Source organism: Anopheles coustani, chromosome 3 (genome assembly GCF_943734705.1).
Source record: "Anopheles coustani chromosome 3, idAnoCousDA_361_x.2, whole genome shotgun sequence".
Lineage (NCBI taxonomy): Eukaryota > Metazoa > Arthropoda > Insecta > Diptera > Culicidae > Anopheles > Anopheles coustani.
In genome coordinates, this window is record NC_071288.1 from 9,652,893 (window position 1) to 9,672,077 (window position 19,185).

Genomic DNA, 19,185 nt, shown 5'->3' on the forward strand with positions numbered 1-19,185 from the left:
TTTCCTTCATAAATCACGTCGCACGTAGAAGGACTCCCGCGGCTGAAAGGGAAATGTGTTTCCTTTTTCTTCTGCGATAACGATAACACTTCCATCGAGCATGTTGAGGAACGTTTCCTGCCGACCGAAAGCCGTGCGACCATGACCAATCCGGGAGGTTAAAGTTTAGAGCCTCGTCCAGGACTGCATAAGTGTGGTAGGATTTTGGCCGTGGCTTTGCTTTCTTCGATAAGAAAGTTTTTAAAGCTACTTACGGCACATCCCACCTTAAGCTTGCGGTCCCCTCGCGTGCTGTAAGACGATTGAACTACTTTTTCGGGATGTTTTGGGTCATAAATTAGAGCGACTTATGTGTGCGGCTGAAGGTGTTGTTGTGGCACGTTGGCTTTGGGTCAATGAAAGCAAGGGTGCGAAAGGGTGGGTGCGTTTTAAACAGGCACCCTTTACTTTGAGGTACTCCAGCCGAAGAATACTTTAAACGATACGTTATCAGGAGTGCAAAATGTGCTTAAGAATTAACCTCCCACCACTATGAATTATTATAAAACATTAGGAATGGGAACTTGATAAGATACAGCGCGGCGTGCTAGAGTTCCAACGACGCATTCGGCAGCAAACGGGAATATGTTTGCATGTTAACCAGCCCGTTGAAGTTTCCTGCCTGCCGAGGAAATAAATTATTCTACCGAACATACGGAAAGGTTTGTGGGGGGGACAGAAAAAAGGCCAACTAACGATCGACCTGAATCGGTTAGGTTCGACGGCTGATGGGCCTGTTGTCGCCAGCCGGTTCCTGTAGTTGTTGTGTCACCATGGACGAGCCTTCGTTTCAAACCCAAAGAAGGAGGAAAACAAAACCCCCTCTCGAAAGGGTTAAAGGGCTCCACTTCCGTGCGGCGTGTCATAAATTAACGTGACCGACGCCAGCAAACAAAGCTGACCGTTTGCAAATGAGTCTATCGAGAGAGGGGGTATAGCGGAAGAAAGGTGCTTCTCACTGATAAATGAAGGTAAATATAGCACGTAACGAGTAAGTATCATTTAATTATCTAGCACGAGCGTTAGTGTTGAAAAATCATACCGGAAATGGGGTAAAAAGGGAAGCATAAAAGGAAAGCAACCGAATAAAGATGAGACGCGCGTGGGAGTGGAAACGGTATAATCGGTTATGCTTCAGTCACGTGGTGCGGTCGGTTCTGCTGCACACATGCAACTGCCACACGACGCTCGTGGCGCTTCCCATTCGTCGGGAGAGTGAAGCCCAATGGCGTCTAAAGCACAGCTGGGGGCCTTCGGGTTGCGAGAGATCCTGGACCACGCCGGAGAAGGACACGCGTTTCCCGGGAAACACTGGAACCCCGCCATCGCGAGAGGGGAAAATGGTTCGGGCTTCGACTAATTGTTTTTCCGATTGCAGCACCTAGCTTCGCAAGAAAAAAGCTTGATCGTAGTGAAAGGAGCTTGAGAAGGTACATCAAAAAAGGCCAAATGTAACTAAAAGAAAAGGGATACGCAACAGCTTCGGCGAGGAAAAACTCCCTCCGTGAGCGGAACAAACAAAGTAGACGCTCTCGCGGATGGGAGCAATGTGGTTGGTGGAGTGTTCTCTTTGGCTAGGCTTCGAGCAAACGCGTTCGCCTAGTTTTCCTCGGCAGGGCGCACAGGAAACGGTTTTTCCCTCGCTCCGGATTCCCAACACAAGGTCGCGCTCATTGCGCAGATGTCAGTGATGGCGGGGGCTTTTTTCCCATTTGAAACGAAACGGAAAAATTTGGTTGGCATAGGAGGGGGAGGGGCGAGAGAGATGGAAAGGATTTGGGAAAGTTGGTAGTTTTTGTTTCTTGTAGCTAGAAAAAACGGCTTTTGCTTTCTTAGTAAAAATTATTTTCTTCGAAATTCCTTCTCCTTCGAAAGGAAGCTCCGATTTCCGGCAGCCGGGACATAGATTTTCCGAAAAGCATAATGTTTTCGTTTCCACTTAATTCCGAACCGCTCAGCACCGACAGCATTTGGAGCGGCGTGTCGAGATTTTCGGTGAATGTTGATTTTTTCTTGAAAAACATTGATACGACGCGGGAAAACTTAATCCAGCCCGCCAAGGGGTCGGGGATCGGGAAAAAATGAAAAGCGACGAAGAAGATTCCAGAAGTAATCCTACTTTCGCCGGAAATAAACCCGCGCGCCTTGGGCCGGCGCGGGGTGGACTGGTGGACAGGTTGGTAAAGGACACTTCGCTCTCGCAGCTGGACGTTTTCGTTCCGAATCATTCGAATCAGGTTACACCAACGCCTGCGGATGGGCACCGGGAAATGGGATACTTATTTTTATTTTTCTCCACCGGCGGTCGGTGGTGATGCGTCCACCCGTTGCGAAATCGGAAAGGTGATGTTCGGAGGCTCGCGCAAAACTCGGGAAACGGACGCAAGGGTGCGGCACGGGAAGCGAAAATTCAAAAGGATGCCTCCGAACAAACCCCCAAGCTAGCCACATTCTTGGCGCACTGCCACCCTGCCACCGTGGGCACGGGGGGGAGAAAGGGGAAAAATCGCGGTGCGGTGGAAAAACTGCAGCGGGCAAATGTAGGACGCACGAAGGTGATGAAGTTTTTCATTTAGCACCGCTTGCGACATGACACCGCTCGCAGTGCCTTGGGGATGGGGGGGTGGGGGGGGGGGGAGTGGGGAAGTAAGGTGCGAGGTTTGAGGATGGTACAAAGTTGGTGAGGCTGCTCCATATCCCGGGACCTCATTCGTGACCGGGATTGTGCAAGCGCACAACAAATCAAAGCGCAGCCCCGGAATTGGAGCCGAGAGTGGCATCCGAATAAAGAAACAGCAGGAACTCCCCCTTTGGAAAAAGGGATCCCACCCAACGACATGCCCGGGGGGAAACGAAACTGAGGTGGAAGCAGCATAAAGGATTGCGCCCCGAAAACGGATATGAGAATATCTAGCAACAACATAAGCGCGAAGAGAATGGGGGGCGGCCCGCGGTTTGGGGGGCCGAGAACGATAAAACAATAATGTAATCTTTGAAATGAAAGAACCCATCGAAAATGGGTCACCCAGGGGATGATTGTATTCAGCGGCCGGCACTCGGCCGGAATTACCAAAGGGATATGCGAAGCCTACGAAGTTTTGGCCCAGGCAATAACGCCGAAGGTACGCTTCCGTGTGTGTGTCTGTGCATTTCGGTGAATTCCGACTTCCGCAAGCCACTCTACAATGGTTCAAGCTTATTAAAGCTGAAGCTAGTGGGTGGCAAGCTAGTGGGGTGAACGAATAAATTAATTTTCTTTATGAAGCGCCTCTGATGTTTTACGAAAACAAACCTACAACAAACGAGTTTTCAACTGTAAGTCAATGACGGAACCGTAGGAAAGCAGAGTACCGGCAAAAAAATGTATTGCACTCCTCACGGTTTTAATGTTTGATGTCAACCAACCCCAATTTTGGAGACCTCATAAACGCGTACAATAAACGCCCAAACCCCGCCAGCACTTGAAGCAAAAGCAAGTGCATAAACACAGCAAATAAATAAAAACCGGCAGCTGTGCGAATGGGAATAACGAGGCAATCGAACTAGAAAAGCACTTAATTATTTTTGCCATGTTGATAAGAGCCCGGGTGTAGAACGGCTGTGGGTTGCCGTAAACACAAGAGCACCAATAGTTAGTTTCCCGCATTGTACGTACACTCTGTTTTTTGTTTTCGGTTCTATTAAAGCAACTCCTGCCCTCATCCGTTCGGAAACTATGGAAAACAATTACGAAATAGCAAAACAATTTCGCGGTTCGGTGGAGCTGATAAAAATGGGCGGAAGTTAATGCCGATTATGGTAGAAAGCGAGCTGAAGCAATTTTAAACGCCATTGTTGTTGATGAGTAATGCGTTTACATTTACTAAAATAATCTAATAAGGGTCCGACGAAAGTGGTGTTTCGGGTAACTAGCTCTAGTTGTTCCTAGGGATATGTAGATTACATTTTAATTATAATTTTAATTTTAATTTGAAGTTTAGAACAGGTTTTCGAAAGTTCTAATCTTGTTTGAAGTAGTTTCAGCCATTTTTCATGCTTCGGGAAATGTTTCTCCATTGTGTTGCAAAAGGAAAGTTAAGACTTTTCTCGGGAAGACGTTGACCTTTAAATAGTGTTCGAAGCACGTGCTCTATCAGCGCAAACCAGGACTTCATCTACTGGTATTGTCGCTTTTTCTAAAAGGTTTCTTTGTCCCGTAAAGCTCTTAACAGAGAATGGTAAAAAACTTGTGCAAAAAAGGCGTCGAATGAAGCATTAGAATCTTTCGAACGAACGTGTACGATGGCTCGACTTTGTTCAGCGAACTAATCGAGTCTTCCCAACTGCAAAATATGATGGTGCCCGTATGATGCACTCACTCGCAACTCGAATGCACATGCACTTGAACCGACGGCCTTCCGTTCCCTGCTGCTGGGAGCAAACTTCCCTTGGAAGCCACAAGGAACTGGCGCAACGTCCATCAAACGCAAAGGGTGTACGAAGGTGAGACCATTTAGCCTGGGCTGGATGAACTCTGCCCGTACTGAAGGTCCATCATCTCCGTCCGTTGCTTTTTCCGCAAACGAATAAATAGGTTTCGATACGTGAGGAACTCATCAAGGGTTTTTTTTCTCCCCCCGTTCCCCGGTGGGGTTGCTGTCGACTCTTTGTAGCCGGTCTACCTCTACACTTGTGTCACTTTAAACCCTTTGTGTGTGCGCTTTGGCAAACGGGCGAATTGATAGCGAAGTGGTGCTTCCAGATAGACGTATCTGTGCCGCGCCACAAGCACAAAAGCCTGCCAATGCTGGCGAGCTGATGGTGCCGATGATGGACCAGGTGAACAACCATCTCTCCCCCGTGTGTGTGTGTGTGTTTGCGCGGCGTCTACTGTTCGTTGTTCGTGACGATTGTTCCTCCCTGACTCGGTGCATTAGATGAGTGTTTGGAGGTGCATTGGAAATTCTACTTGGTTCAGTGCGAGTCTATTGTTTCTGCTAACTGATTGAACTCCCTCATGGCGGGATAGTAGCGCTGTTTGTTCAAACAATGGGTTTCAGTATAAATAACGTCAGAGACTATTTGAACAATGAAAAATGTTACTGTCGGAAAAGCCTTCCTGATTCTGATTTGCAAGAGGATCCAAACCAGCTAAACCAGATTTTGATTGATTTTGAACAGCGATATGTCGGCATCCCGAAAATTAATCGGTCCCATTCTTCACTGCAAACGGGGAATTGAAAGATGTTTACAGTAACCAAAACATGGGCCAATGGGAGAGCCTTGGAATCGGAGTGAATCAAAGAGTTATCGATCGATTGAAACACATTCTTAACTCAAAAAAGGGGTATTAGAAGGTTTGGGCGCGATTAAAAATAAAATCTGATGATTGATTAACCGATTGAACATTGCAGTAGCAAAAGCATAAGCGTGGGTCCAATATTTGGAGCAACTTCCTATCGTTGCCCGACGTTCCTCGAGCCTTAACTTGCCCCGGGATCATAGTTTCCCAGGAAGCATGAATTTTTTCGGCAGTGGGACCTCTTGCAGGCGGGAGGAAAAATTGGCAATAGGCTACCCCGTCCCGGTGGCTGCTCCAGAATGGCGGATGATGAATGACAGTTTGCGGTCATTTGTCAACACGCCCGATAGGGGTTTTGCTAGGGTTAGTAGTGCTCGCTCGCTCGCTCGCATGCTGCTTGATCGACGCGATAACCGTAGGGAAAACTGTTTCGGTGTGCGGCGGGAAAGGAAGACAAATCGATGGAAAATAAAGAAGAATCCAGCGGCGACCGATAGCATTGTTCAAACCAATCCACTGGAGGAAGTTTACGATAAGAGAGAGGAACCCAAGGCATACAAAAAAAAAAAAGACAGAGGCATAAGCACGTGGTAACGTTTACGTCACGTCTCCAGCGGAGCGATCAATTCGATCAATTGGGCTCACCAGAGGATGAGGCATGGCCAACCATTCTGTTTCAGAGAAAATCGAAACCGAAGGACACGTACTTTGGGGTGAAGGAGTTCACACGCTTGAATGCATTTTTCTCTTCAACATGGATTGTAGGGAAAGGAAAGAAGAAGCTACGAAAATCAACAACGATGAAGCAATGTCGCGCGTCTTAGACGCAGTGGAGTTGGAGTGGGGGGCGGGAGTTGACTTACCGTTCGTACTGAAATGTGACCGTTTCGAGGTACCATCGTCGGTGCCGTCGTCCAGGGGTCGCTTGCGCGAGTCACCCAGTTCCGGGCTCGGGCAGGTCGTGTCCATGGCGGCATCGGCGGCCATTATGCTGTTGTTGTTGTTGTTGTTGCTACTGTTGTTGTTATTGTTGTTGATAATATTCAGGACTTTGTCGCAGACTGCGTTTCCTGTGGCCGCCGCTGCTGCCGCCGCTGCCGCTGCCGCCGCCGCCGCCGCCGTTGCTGTGCCGTGCTCCAACGTGATCGGAAGTTGCGCGACCGGGGGTGGCAAATGGGCGCTTAGGAACGGTGAAAAATCTCCCAGTTGACCCTCTATCTTGCCCACGGTCTGGTGCGTCCCGGGTTGGGGGAGCGCACACACTTATGGATACAGAGAAAAAAACAAATCACAAACACCTCGACACGACAGAAGCACTCGCGGCGAACGTACGCACGCACGATCACGCAAAGCACACCCTCACCCACACACACACATGCACACACCCTGAGGTATTTGGACGCGCGTTCTTTGGGTGGTGGTGGAAACACGAAACGGGAACAGAAACCGGAGTAGGCGGGGTGGCGGGTTAATATGACACAGGGTGATACTTTTTTCCTTCGCGAAAGCCCGTTCAGCCACTTTTAGGTGTACTTTTGAGGATCGGTTTTCCGTTTTCCCTCCTATACCTCACTTTGCTTGCCTGTATTGCACTTCGTTACTTTCTCTCGTGTTTAATCAAAACATTAGAACGGCCTCCGGTCGAGGGGTGGAAGGGAAATACACTTTAACACGGGCAGGAAGAAACAGGCCACTAGCATACAGCTGCCCTTAACGGTCGGTACACACCTACGTTAGCTCACGACGAGCGCGTTGACACTGGCGAAACAATAACGACGTCGAACAGCATCAGAATTCATCCCCGCGGTTGCATCGGAAGCGGAAAAGTACTGCCAAAACAACAAACGCGTCAACACATCGGCCAGCGCACGATATTTGAATTCGTGTATTTTTCACTCGGCTACGAAAGCAGACTCGCACGAACACGCATCACACACTTTGATTGATCACTTTTCCGTTGCACGACTGTTTGCTCCCGTGTGACGCTCGTTCTTTTTCGTTCCCTAGCTGCGTGGTAGGGTTTTTGGAAGAAACAGGTAAATTGTGATTAATAGCGTCACAACGCACAAAGTCACTGTCACACAGTGCGGGCACAGTGCTACTAGATTTTGCTGGGCAATTGTTTACTCTGCTCAAGGATTAAAAACGAAAAATGTCGTGCTCGACCCGGGGGCCTACTGCGTTCAGGTTGGTGTGAGTGCAAGTCAACGAATGTGTGATGTTTCTCGAGCGTCGAACGACGACGATCGCCACCATCGCAACACCGATCGCTTTCAATTGGTCCGTTCTTGCAGGGTACAACATGGCGTCCAAAGGCCCCGTGGCACGAGCGAATAACGAATGCGGAGCTGATAACATTGTCGATGGTGGACCGCGCTGCCGCTTATCACTTTGGCTGGATTTCCTACCCGCGACGCGCTCCCTTTTACCCCGTCCGTCAACCAACACTTGGACACGTTCGAACTTGTGTTGGATTGTGCGGAGCAAAATGGCTCGACTTGGCCCGGGGAGGTGCATGCGATGCGGTGATAACAGCACCGGGTAGCGGAGGAATGGGCCGGGGTAGATGAAAATAATCTAAAAATGTTACCCGACCTCCGTACAGTAGTTCCCAAACCGTTTTCATCGAATGCCTGCTACGTAAACGTTTGCAGGTTACGGAGGGATAGTTTTAAATAAAATTGGTTAATATCCTGTTTCGATTTCAAATAATTTATAAATCGTCTAGCTTGATGAAATAAACAATCCATCATAAATGGGTTTGCGAATCACTGTGCCGTGTGATGGAATCACCAAAACAAATAGCCACCATTGGAATTTGATTACGTCCAATCACTAAGCACTGTCAGTAGACAAAAGAGTACGAAAGTAAAAATGGAGGACTGCCGATCATTCACTTGGGAGCAGCCAATTGGTTGTCACACTTTTAAATAGACCTGCATCATTCCTTGAACAATGAATGCGTCACAAGCGAAGCTCACTACTAAAAGGTTGAATAAGAAAACCAGATAATGATTCGCTTGATAAGACACTCTCTGCAAGCAGGAGGATTTGCTGAGGAAGACAAACTATGCGTAAGTTTTCCGGAGAGTCGGGAAAAAACAGGGATCAGATTGAAACAAGATGGTAGAGCACCGACATGATATACTCTCTAAAAAACAAAACATTACTCCCCCGAGGACGATATGTTTCCATTTCGGAGGGTTTTCGCTTTCCCTTCAGTACGTCGCGAACGCATACATATTCTTATGATTTTCTTAACTTTTCCCCGCTCGCGCTTTCCCTCTCTTTGCTTGTCTCTTTTTGGTTCTACCAGAATTAAGGAATTTTGTGGTTCGCGACATCGTTTTCACGCTCGAAGCCTGTCCGAACATGAATGGACCTACGTCGGTTTGGAAATTGCTTCCGATTCTGTCCATTTGGTTAAACTTCTTTTCATGTCCTTAGTGCCAGCCAACCAAGCTTATAGGAAGTGAGGAGCCACCCACTAGAAGGCTAAAATACTAGTTGTTGGGGAAATTGTGGCCAGCAAGCAACAACAACTGCAGGACCACAACAAAGCTAGTAGCTGGATGTTTTTTCATCAACAAAAGTTATTCAACTGTCACTTTCGTTTGCAGCTGGATATCTGGGGATTATTTGGAGATAAAAGGAGCGAGACGCGAGCGATGCAAGAGAGAAAAAGACAGGTGGAGAGAGTGAGAGGGAAGAAGAAATCGAGAGCGATGGAAAGAAAACTGCACATTGCTGAATGGCGTTTGAAAATGGAATTGTTGCGTGTGTTATTGCCGTGCCAGCAGCTTCCTTCTTTTCCGTTTTCGGACGTGCAAGGTGTCACTTTTGGGCTTCCCAGCCCGCCAGCGCTAGAAGGCGCGTGTATATAAACTGCCTCACTGTAGCGAGTGGTTTCTCCCACTCGCACCCCCTGCTACAAAATGGGTCGAAAAATGCCACCGTGCGCCACAATATGTTGTGGTGTTTTTGTTCACAGCCCACATCACACTACCCTGCACCCGCACTGACCAAGGTCGCACACTCTATGTTTGCTTTAAGGTACTTTTTTCTTAATTATATCACAGAACAGTATTTCAATCCAATGGTGTCCTGTCACTGTTCTGTGTTTTAAACGAGAACATCAGATGAATTGAGCTAAACTGAGCAAACTGCGAAAACTGTTTTTGTATATGAACTTCGTCGCACTTGGCGCCGCGAACGCTTCGCAACGATTTCCTTCGCGGTATGCGTGCGAGCTCGGTAACATGTGGAGGAATTCGTTGGAGCAAGAGCGGGCGAACCGATCGTCGGAGCGTTGAAGATTGCGCAAGTCTCGCGCGAAGATGACGTCACTGAGTTTCGAGGTGACACAGAAACCCACAGAGCGAGAGGCAACGAAGGGCGAAGGCGAACAATTTTATAGTAGTTTGTAGCACAATAATACCAAACTCGTCGCCTTTAACAATACTATTTAGCTATAGTTTGATCACATTGCACCGCCACTGTGGACGCACACACCGCAGGAAGCCTAAAACCAGTCACCTTCGACACTGTTTCACTCGTTAAAAACTCGTATGTTTTCAGACCTGGATGTTTCTGCATGCTGCACCACCAGCGGCCAGAATGTTTCTGTGGTACGCTCGCCCGACTTGTCAAAAGCATGCTCAGTATCATAAATGCTCTATAACCGCTACAAACCGGTTGGCGTGCCCCCTATCGAGGTGTTGGGTAACCTAGGACCGTTTCGCGTGTACACTCACACATTCTCACCGTTCAACCGGTTCTTAAGTTTCAGCTCGCTCAAGTTTGAGAGGTTTTCTCTCTTTGAGTTGAAAATCATCTCTTTTGACAGAAGATCCTGCAATGGTGTTAGTGACTCACACACATAGAACGGCGAGTTGAGAGAGATCGAAGGAATGTTTGCACGAATGTTTGAATGACGAAAATACTACCTGTTTGGAAGCTCATCTCAATTGATCAATTGCAATTCAATTTACAGAACGGTAATTGCAGCTGGCGGAAGATGCAACAAACAACAAAGTGCAGTTTGCAGATAAACAGCCGGCACCGGAACACGTGTGCAAGCACAAAACTAGGCGTAAATGATCGACTGATCGGTGATCTTCTTTCTGACGTTTGAAAACGATCTCTGAAAATCTTTACCTATCCATATGACAGGTGTTGGAGTGGTGAGGTGGAACTGAATGGGGTGGAGGGAGGTTGTGAGATATGCGATAGCAATGGAAACGGCGATGATTGATGCTGTCAAACCGTTGAAGGACATGTTTAAAGTTTCCACATCGCAGACCACGTTATGGACTCGTCATCGTGCCTTCCGAGCCAAATTGTCGGTTCAAAATGGAAAGTATTGGGTGGCCTTTTCCCTCAGCATACGGGTTTTCACTCAACTACATAATTTTCATTCCAAGAACACATTTGTAAAATTATGATTGCTCTGATGTTTATATAATTAAAACAAAAAAATATTAATTTTAACTCATTTTTTACTTCAATTCATACGACCATCAGGTGTGAAGCTAACCATGTTTGCTTATTTACTCACTGGTTGCACATCAAACCTCCACGACGCAATTAATTGCCCATTGCAGTTGGGAAATTATTAACTGCCTGCTAAACCTTGCATTCGCGATGGTCGTGCGATAAGCCGTTTGGGATGGAACCCGGAGGAAAGCAGGCAGGCTGGCCAAATTGTTGGCCGGCACGTTTTGTCGCGAGACGTCCGTCCGTCCGTGGAGGGGCTGCAACCTTGGGAAAAGTCGTTTGCGTTTGGAGTGAACGAAAAATCTAAACACTCCCCAGGTAAACATCGCGCGGTGAAGCTGGAAAGGTAAATGTTTTCGAATGTTTTCACTTCCATCCCGGTTTTAAAACCGTCTTTTGAACATTCATCAGCCCGGCTCGCCAGTACCACATCCAGCATGCAGCCAAATGTTGGCCCCTATCCGCTGAGCAATTCCACCGTAGAGAAAATTTCCTGCCCTTTCCCCTGTTGTGGCCTTTCCCAACGTCGTACACGCCGGGAATGCGTAGCGCCGGGAGACTGTTTACTTTACACAGCCAATATAGCTCGCCAGCTTGCGCAGCGCTGCGCAACGCCACCGGAAAAACGTGATCCAACACGTGGTCGGCGTTCGGTGGCGCAGCGACGCACCGAATGAGACAAGAAAAGCTACCGACGGCGGCCAAAAATAAGGGGAGCGTTTTATCCTCCCCTGCGTTTCGGAAGCAGATGTGTTTGTAGCGGATAGCCTTGCAGTTGCATGATCTGTACTTTTCCTTTTTTGAATTCTTGTTAGATTCATCCCGCCAACATCTGTTATTGGTTATATTTTGACAAAAGCGGGAAGAAAATCTCATCTCTGTCGATCATCTTTGACTCAGCCGTTGCATGATTCATGCCACAAAAGATGATGGAATGGATGATCCCACCAGAGTTTTTGCGTTTTGTGCACTTGTTACTGGGCAGTTTGTTACCAAGCAAATGAAAATATATTCGTGAACATGTTTTTCATCAACTGTAAGCGTTTAGCGTTGCCTGTACTAGTATTTAGACTCGTCCCAATACAATTGTGTCCAAAGCAATTCAACCGGCAAACAATAGCGCGGTTATGCCAACAATACATCACAGTGAGTTTTTCTAAGGAAATAACGGTAGATTTTGTAAAGTTTTAATAAATCACACATCGTAGAGATAATGTAAAATCCAAAAGGTATAAAACTCATACAATCATCCAATCTTTAACCAATCAAGAGGGTGTGTGAGTAATATAGCCGCGAACATCTGCGACAGTCTCCCGGTCTGAGGTCTACCGCGAAACCGCGAAGAAGGTGTCGGAAGGTACCCTATTGTGTTCGTTGTCACGTTGAAATGATATCTGCGACGTTTGCGTGCGCGGACAGCGAAGGGCTGATTGATGGGAATGTGCATGAAGTTAACGAGAAAAGTACTGCGCGTTGGGATAGCAGCCGTGATGTTCCCGGAGCCGGGTCAAGATGACCACAATCCGATGATGATGTGGGCTATTATCAAACTGGTCTTTTATATAAGGTTAATCCATGAAGTGCCCGTGAAGTAATAATGTTTTTTCCCCCATGCAAATGTTAGATCTTTCAAGGCTTAACTAGAAATAATACTCATTTGCGCCCCGGTTCTTTGAATGTCAGCATATAAGCTTTATTATTATGGAAAGTCTTATCCAACAACATGATGAAATGAAAATTCCATTTTCTTAAATCCCATTTGGCCCATTTGGTTTTGGCCCATTTTCTTAAATCATAACAAAACATGTGTTGCGTTAAAAAGAAACCTGATAAAATCGATTGATTATTTTATGAAGGGAAAGAAAACTTCTACGCATTATGTTGGTAAACGTTATCGAAATAGAATGCATGGGAGTGTGATTATTTTACATTTTATTTCGATTTTATAAGGCAATTTGAATTTCAGTTACTTTAGAATGATTGAATGTTAGTAACTGTTAATATGTTATGCACAAAGTTCTCCTATTGAACATTCTCTTTATAATTTTCTCAGGCGAAAAGTTCATACCAGAAGTCATATCATCATCATGTGCAGCATATTTCAGCTGCATTGATCCTCTTTTCAAATACTTCAAGCCGTAGAGAACGGTTACCTCTTCCCAATGCCAACAGAACGAAGAAAGTACACTCGTTTCTTAAACACGCTTCTCGCCTATCCTGTCATCTGAGGGGGGCCAACCAGCTTGGGCTGTTTCATTTTTCTTCTCATCTCCCGGTGTTTTCCTTTTTTTCATTTCTGGTCAAACAACCATGTAACACTTTCCTTCGGCCACGTCGTGGCCCGGGGGTTTGCGTTGAGTCGGCTTTCGTGGCGCGTTTTCGCGCGTTTGTTGCTCAATGACCATCCCTCGGCCAATTGCCCGGTGAGGGTCGGTGGTTAGGGTGCGGTGGTTTATTTATTTTTAGCTGCCCATTTACCTCCTACTGCTGCCTGTCCTGGTCAGGTGCTGGGATGGGCATTCTCCGCGCCAACCGGACGGCGTTGCGTTGCGGACCCGCGTGTGGCCGTTATGTCGGTGGACATTGGCGGTGTTGGTGTATCTGAACCATATGACTCTCGATTTTCCTCCTCTTTCCTGGTGTTGCGCGTCCCGGGAATGTAGGAGGGACTCTCTCGCGGTACGGCACGACAAAGGCTTCTCTGACAAGCGTTTCGATGGTGTGATCAAAGCGATTCACATTGCGGAAGGCGTTGTGCCCTGAAGGGCTGTAGTGGCTGTCAATTTTCATCAGCTAGTGGCCATTAGAATAAGTACAAGGTACAAACAGGGGGGGGCCTGATGATATGTGCTGCTGTCCTGCCATCATCAGCGTCGATACAGGAAAAGATTTATTACGCTTCGGTGCTCTTATCGTACCGAATGGGGCAAGAAAACCGTCAACCTACTAATTAATAAATAACAACTACTCATGGGAACATGTGTAAAATTGTTTGTTATGATGGGATGAACTATTCGTTGTTCTACGGTATCAAATACTTACAAATGTTTTATAGCATTATGGGTGAAATTGGACGAAACAAGTTATATTGGTTTTCTATCACCATGAATAGATTGTAATCTCTAAGTTTTTACTTTGGGTAGGATTATAAGTACAGTCAATTCTTTTTTGAATTTGAACTTAGTAGAAAGTTCAATTAAGATAACAAGAAAATAAAACATGCCTCCTTCAAAGGGTAGAATAATATTATTTATTTACCGAATAAAAGAAGAAATCATGTCTCAAATTCAATTGTTTCATTCAAATGTCAATATTCTTATGGGAATGTTTTACTCACCTCGACCTTATGCAAGGCTTAAATGATCGGTTTTATCATAAACATATTAACAAACCTTCAAGCGTCCCCTTGGTGACCTCACAAATCGCACCTAACCTTAAAACTGACCCACGACATCGATCAGAATATCCCCCAAAGAGCCACCGAGCGGCAAAACGTTTCAAATTGGGTTTGGCCTCATCAGCTTCGGCACTTAACGAGATTTCATGCCGAAAAAATAACTGCACCTTCCCGGGTGCGTACGTTCAGAGGCGTTAGAAGAGAAATCAAACGCCATGTTTCGCCGCTTTCGGGTCGGTTAAGCGTTTGAAAGCCGTTTGACGAGCCCATCGTGCCAGCCATCCCCAAAGCGAACGATCCCACAAGGGCATCGGGCAATTTGAAATGTTTGCATTGTGCCCTCCCGCCGGTGCAGGTTAAAATTCTCCCTTGGAGGTGCTTCGAAGCACTTCCGCAACGTGGCACCTATAGTTTTCAAACGGATGGGAATTTTGAACCACTTTTTCCGTTCGGCGTAGAGGGAAAAAGCACACGGTTTGGAGGGTAAAATTATGATAAAATACACAACAACAACAACAACAACAACATGCCTTCCTGTCCAGTCCTCCCCCACCATCCGTCGAACGCGTGCCAACGTTTCAAGCGCATTTTGATTGCATCGAGTCACGAAAGAAAATTTGAATTTCATGTCATGTCGGATGAACAGCTGGAGTTGAGTTGGAGACGGGGTGTAGTAGCGGGAGGACGACTGGCCGCCGGCACTGACCACTATTCCCACACCACCACACCTCTTCCTTACACACCGCCCAACAACAGTTCTCTTTCTCTCTCTTTCTCGAGCTCGATCTAACGGACCGGAGAAGGTCATCCGGAAGCGGACCGCGGATCGCCGGATCGATTGGCTTATTTATTTTTCGCTCCCGCGCTCCCCTTCCACGCGCCTTCAGTATTTATCGTGGCCATTCAATCTCCTCTTCCCCCAACATCCCCTTTCTCCAGGCCCGTTGTCGTATTTTTAGTCACACCTACGAGAAATGGGAAGAAAAGCCAGGTGCCTACGACGCGGGAAAACACGAGCTCGATATTTAACGGGCGACGGCTTATCGACACTGATGGGTAGATAAATTTATTTTCCATCCCCTGACCTAAGGCCCCCTTCGCCTACACGCCTGCTCCAGTGGGCGTTGGAGCGAGCTCCCCCTCGCTTAGGGGTAGCCTAATTTTTCTGGGTCAAATATTGGGGCCGGTCACGCCATTTCAAAGTCCGTCACACACACTCACACACACACGCACACGAGAAACTTATCCTCCTACAAGGACATGGAGAGTGAGTGCTTCATACATTTTCCAAGCTAGTGACTAGTAGGCCTTTTAACGTTGAAACGACGTCCCTGATGTCGAATTGGTCAGTTTTAATGTTCCGTATGAAAAGATGGGCCTGAGAAAGTTGGAAAGCTCGGCCCACTCTGAGGTGCTTGATAGTGGAAAGAAAGCCAAACGATACGAACGGACCTCCGTGACCTGGGCACATCTAAATGGGCCGCGCATCCGACCGGAACCATCGTTCCCGAATCGAAGATCATAAATACGGCCATCGTCAGCCGATAACGAGCGCACCGAACACACCCTTGTGACGTGGCGCGCAAAGGAAACCCGCCGGGTTTCGACTCCTTCGAGGGCTGCTATCCTTAATCAAACACGCGCGGGCACAAATTTCCCAAGCACAAGCGAGAATACGACCGAACACAACGGTACCCGATAAGTCCACCCGTCGTGACGGGCGATAAACCATTGGGCCGGATGACGATTCTATGCGCGAAGGGCTCCCGAAAAAGGAATGGAAACAAAACTAAACGAAAACCACACGCGTTCCGATAAGATAAGGGATGGTTTGGTTAGTTTTGAGCTGAAGATTTCGCCCATACCGAAGGAAAGTGGCTTTCCTATGGTTCTGAAAACTCACACGAATTGAGCGAGGTGCAAAGAAAAATGAGGAAAAAGTAATCATAAATGCATCGTTATCGGGCGAACAAAATGCACTTGGGTGATCGATGGATGGTCGCACAACCGTTTTTCTGCGCTTCAAGCAAGGGAAAAAGGGTATATGTTTGAATAAAATTTATTGCCAAGAATCTATTTGCGGAAAGAATGACCTACGAATGTACCATGCATGATTCAGAGTGGCGAGTTATTTTGTAGAGTTGAGGTTTTTAATGAATTGATAAGGAAACAAATGTTCATGCGATAATGTTGAAACATATTTTAGCTTCTCTTTGTTGGCCCTCATTTCTAGGTATCGTATTTAACTGAAGCTAAACAATTAATGCTGAAGCTAAACGGAGCGTTAAATTATTAAGGACTGAACGAAATTCTTCAACACATCGTTTTAATTTGTTCTTCTTTGACGAACCTCGAACGCCAACGGTTTAAATAATAAAATAAAACGAATAATCAATAATTTAACCTTATAATTTTTCCAAAAATTTACAAAAGTTGCTTGACCGTAATAAATGATCGTAAATTATGCAGATTTCATGAACTAGTAAATGTGTCTAGTAAAAATTGATTTGAAAAAAGTTTCCGTGCCTAAATCATTTATGCATCGGTGAACTATAGTTGAAATATTGTTTATTATAACACACAACAACTATTGTGTGGATGGCAATTTTCGACCTAGGTGTTAAAATTGATGAATCTTTACGATCTTTTCAATCGAATCATCGTCCCGGAAGGTCACATTGAAGGTAAGCTCACTTTAAAGACGTAAGAGACAGTGCTATCTGCAGCAGATGAGGATGAACAAACAAAGAGGAAGAAACAAACTTTTAGTCTTAAAAAATAACTCACATGGAAATAATACCCATCATTTAGCGTAATGCTTCGACTGCACTGCAGCTTCTCGAAGCTCGTAAAGACACTGTCATTGCCATTAGAGAACGTTTCGTCATGCAAACAAGCGGTTAACAAGAATGGACGAGATGATTTGCTCCATCCAGCGTGACGGTAGGTTGTCTTTTTTCCAATTTTAACCTCACCGTTCTTCCCCTGCTCTTCCCACCAACCGATCGCGTACAGTTTTCGAGGCAAATGTCAAGGATATGCGGGTTGGTTACTTTTATTTATGGTTTTTTACAACATGATACAGTACGTCAAGTTACGAGTGAAATCAAGCAGGCGGTTGTGGTTGTGGAGTAAAAAAATAAACAAAGTCACTTCTAACATTGGCGATTTAATTGTTCATTACTTTGCCTTGGAATAGGGGTGAAGCGATGTTCGAGCAACCAATGATTGAACAACGATCTTAACACATGCTTTGGTAGATCATTTGAAGACGAAATGAAGTAAAACGTTCAACGAGAATCATGAAATCAAAGCTGTTAAGAGTTCAATTTAAAAAAAGCTCTATGACTCGTTTGTTTCTAATTTTGTATTACGTTTCTTTCTGTTAACATTAAACTTTTGAATTGAACTGCGTTTAGCTAAGCTATTTGGCGGTTGTGGCTCTACATAACGGGTATGCTTGTGTATGTATTCAACTCACTTACGATCCGATGATCAGCAAACAATAGGGAATTGTTGCTCGAAGTGGAAGAGCTCCGAGATCAGAATCAGAAATCATAGAATAAGAGACGCCAACAACTACAAAAAAATCGTTTCATTTTATATCCGGCCAAAAGGGTAAATTTGTGTTTGTGTGTTTGCTCTCTAGGTTATGGAGTTGCGCAATAATTACCGCACACACGCCATTTGCCAAGTGCCGGAAGATGCACTGGCCGATGCACGCAAGGCAAAGGCAAAAACCACCCTCTTGCATCACGCAACCCGCTTTCATCATCACCGGTTGTGGTGTGGTGGCTTTCCAGCCTTTTTGTTTCGTTTTGAAGGCTAAGGGCGAGGTTTTCGCCACGAACGGCGTCGAAATCGTCTTGAAAAGTGGAAAACAGAAATGAAGGGAAAATCATCCGACAATGTCAAGGTCAAACGCATTGAGACGGGGAAAACCGGTAGCGGAACCCGACATTCCCTCCACCGAAAGGGGAGGAATATATTGGCGTAACGATCGTTTGGGGTCATCCGGGTCGAACAGGCTGGAAAAGAAAATCACCCACCTTACGTTGGGTTGGGGACACCCTTTTTAAACCCGGTAGGTCCCGGATTGCGTGTCGTTGTGTCGTCAGATGCGACGGTCGGGATGCATTTGCATTTTTTAAATTAACTGTTTTGACCCACGATCGCGCACCTCGTCCGCTACCAGCGCGAATGGAAAGGGAGTTTTGTTTGTAAAATTCCATCCCCCATACCCTTATCATCGTTCCAGCAGCCGGGTTGATGCGGGTGTGCATTTGAATACCGGACAGCATCGTCGGTTCGGTTTGTGTGAGTGTTGCACATTCGAAGTGGAGTGCATCTGGAAGGGTCGGATGCAGTTGCATCTCCGGTTTGATGCGGTGATCGTGGAACAAATTGATCGCATCAACGACGACCACGATGATGATGCTGATGACGATGAATATGATTAACTGGGCTGGCCTTGGCAACGAGTTAGTTGGGCTAACGAGTGCTCGTTGTGCACACTCATACACCTCGCTAAAACTGTACGTGAGGCTGCACACATCTTGCAAGCGGCGAGTACTGGGATTGAGTGATCTTCGTTCGACTGTGAAAGGTGGAACTGCAATCGAATGGGTTTCAATTTTCTGATGACTGTTTTGGAGGACATGATCGTAGTTGGAAGCTTCCGACATGATCAATTTCAATGTCTAATGCTACAATAAAAAACCTACGGCACTCGAAGCGACTGGTATGAATGGCACATGCCACAGATAATAAACCATAAACCTTCTCATCATATCTCCCGAACGCACCAGCCATTCGCCAGTCTATACGAATCTGTTTGATTGGACACATCAATTGAATGTTTCTCCAGAAATCTCACACAACGGACGCGCGGCCATTGGGCACTCCGTATGATACCGGCATTGGTTGTGTGTACCATCGCAACCAAGCATGATGTAATCCCCAAGCGACGATA

The 19,185-nt window shown here is 46.3% G+C and overlaps 1 protein-coding gene across 1 annotated transcript in view; it reads right to left on the reverse strand.

Moving 5' to 3' along the window:
* LOC131260652 (RNA-binding protein Pasilla) overlaps positions 1–6,307 on the reverse strand; it is a 69,014-nt gene extending 62,707 nt beyond the window's left edge. Inside the window, exon 1 of the mRNA XM_058262431.1 lies at positions 6,184–6,307. Within this exon, the coding sequence (XP_058118414.1) occupies positions 6,184–6,307 (124 nt within the window). The remainder of the gene's footprint in view (positions 1–6,183) is intronic.
* Between the last annotated feature and the right edge of the window lie 12,878 nt (positions 6,308–19,185).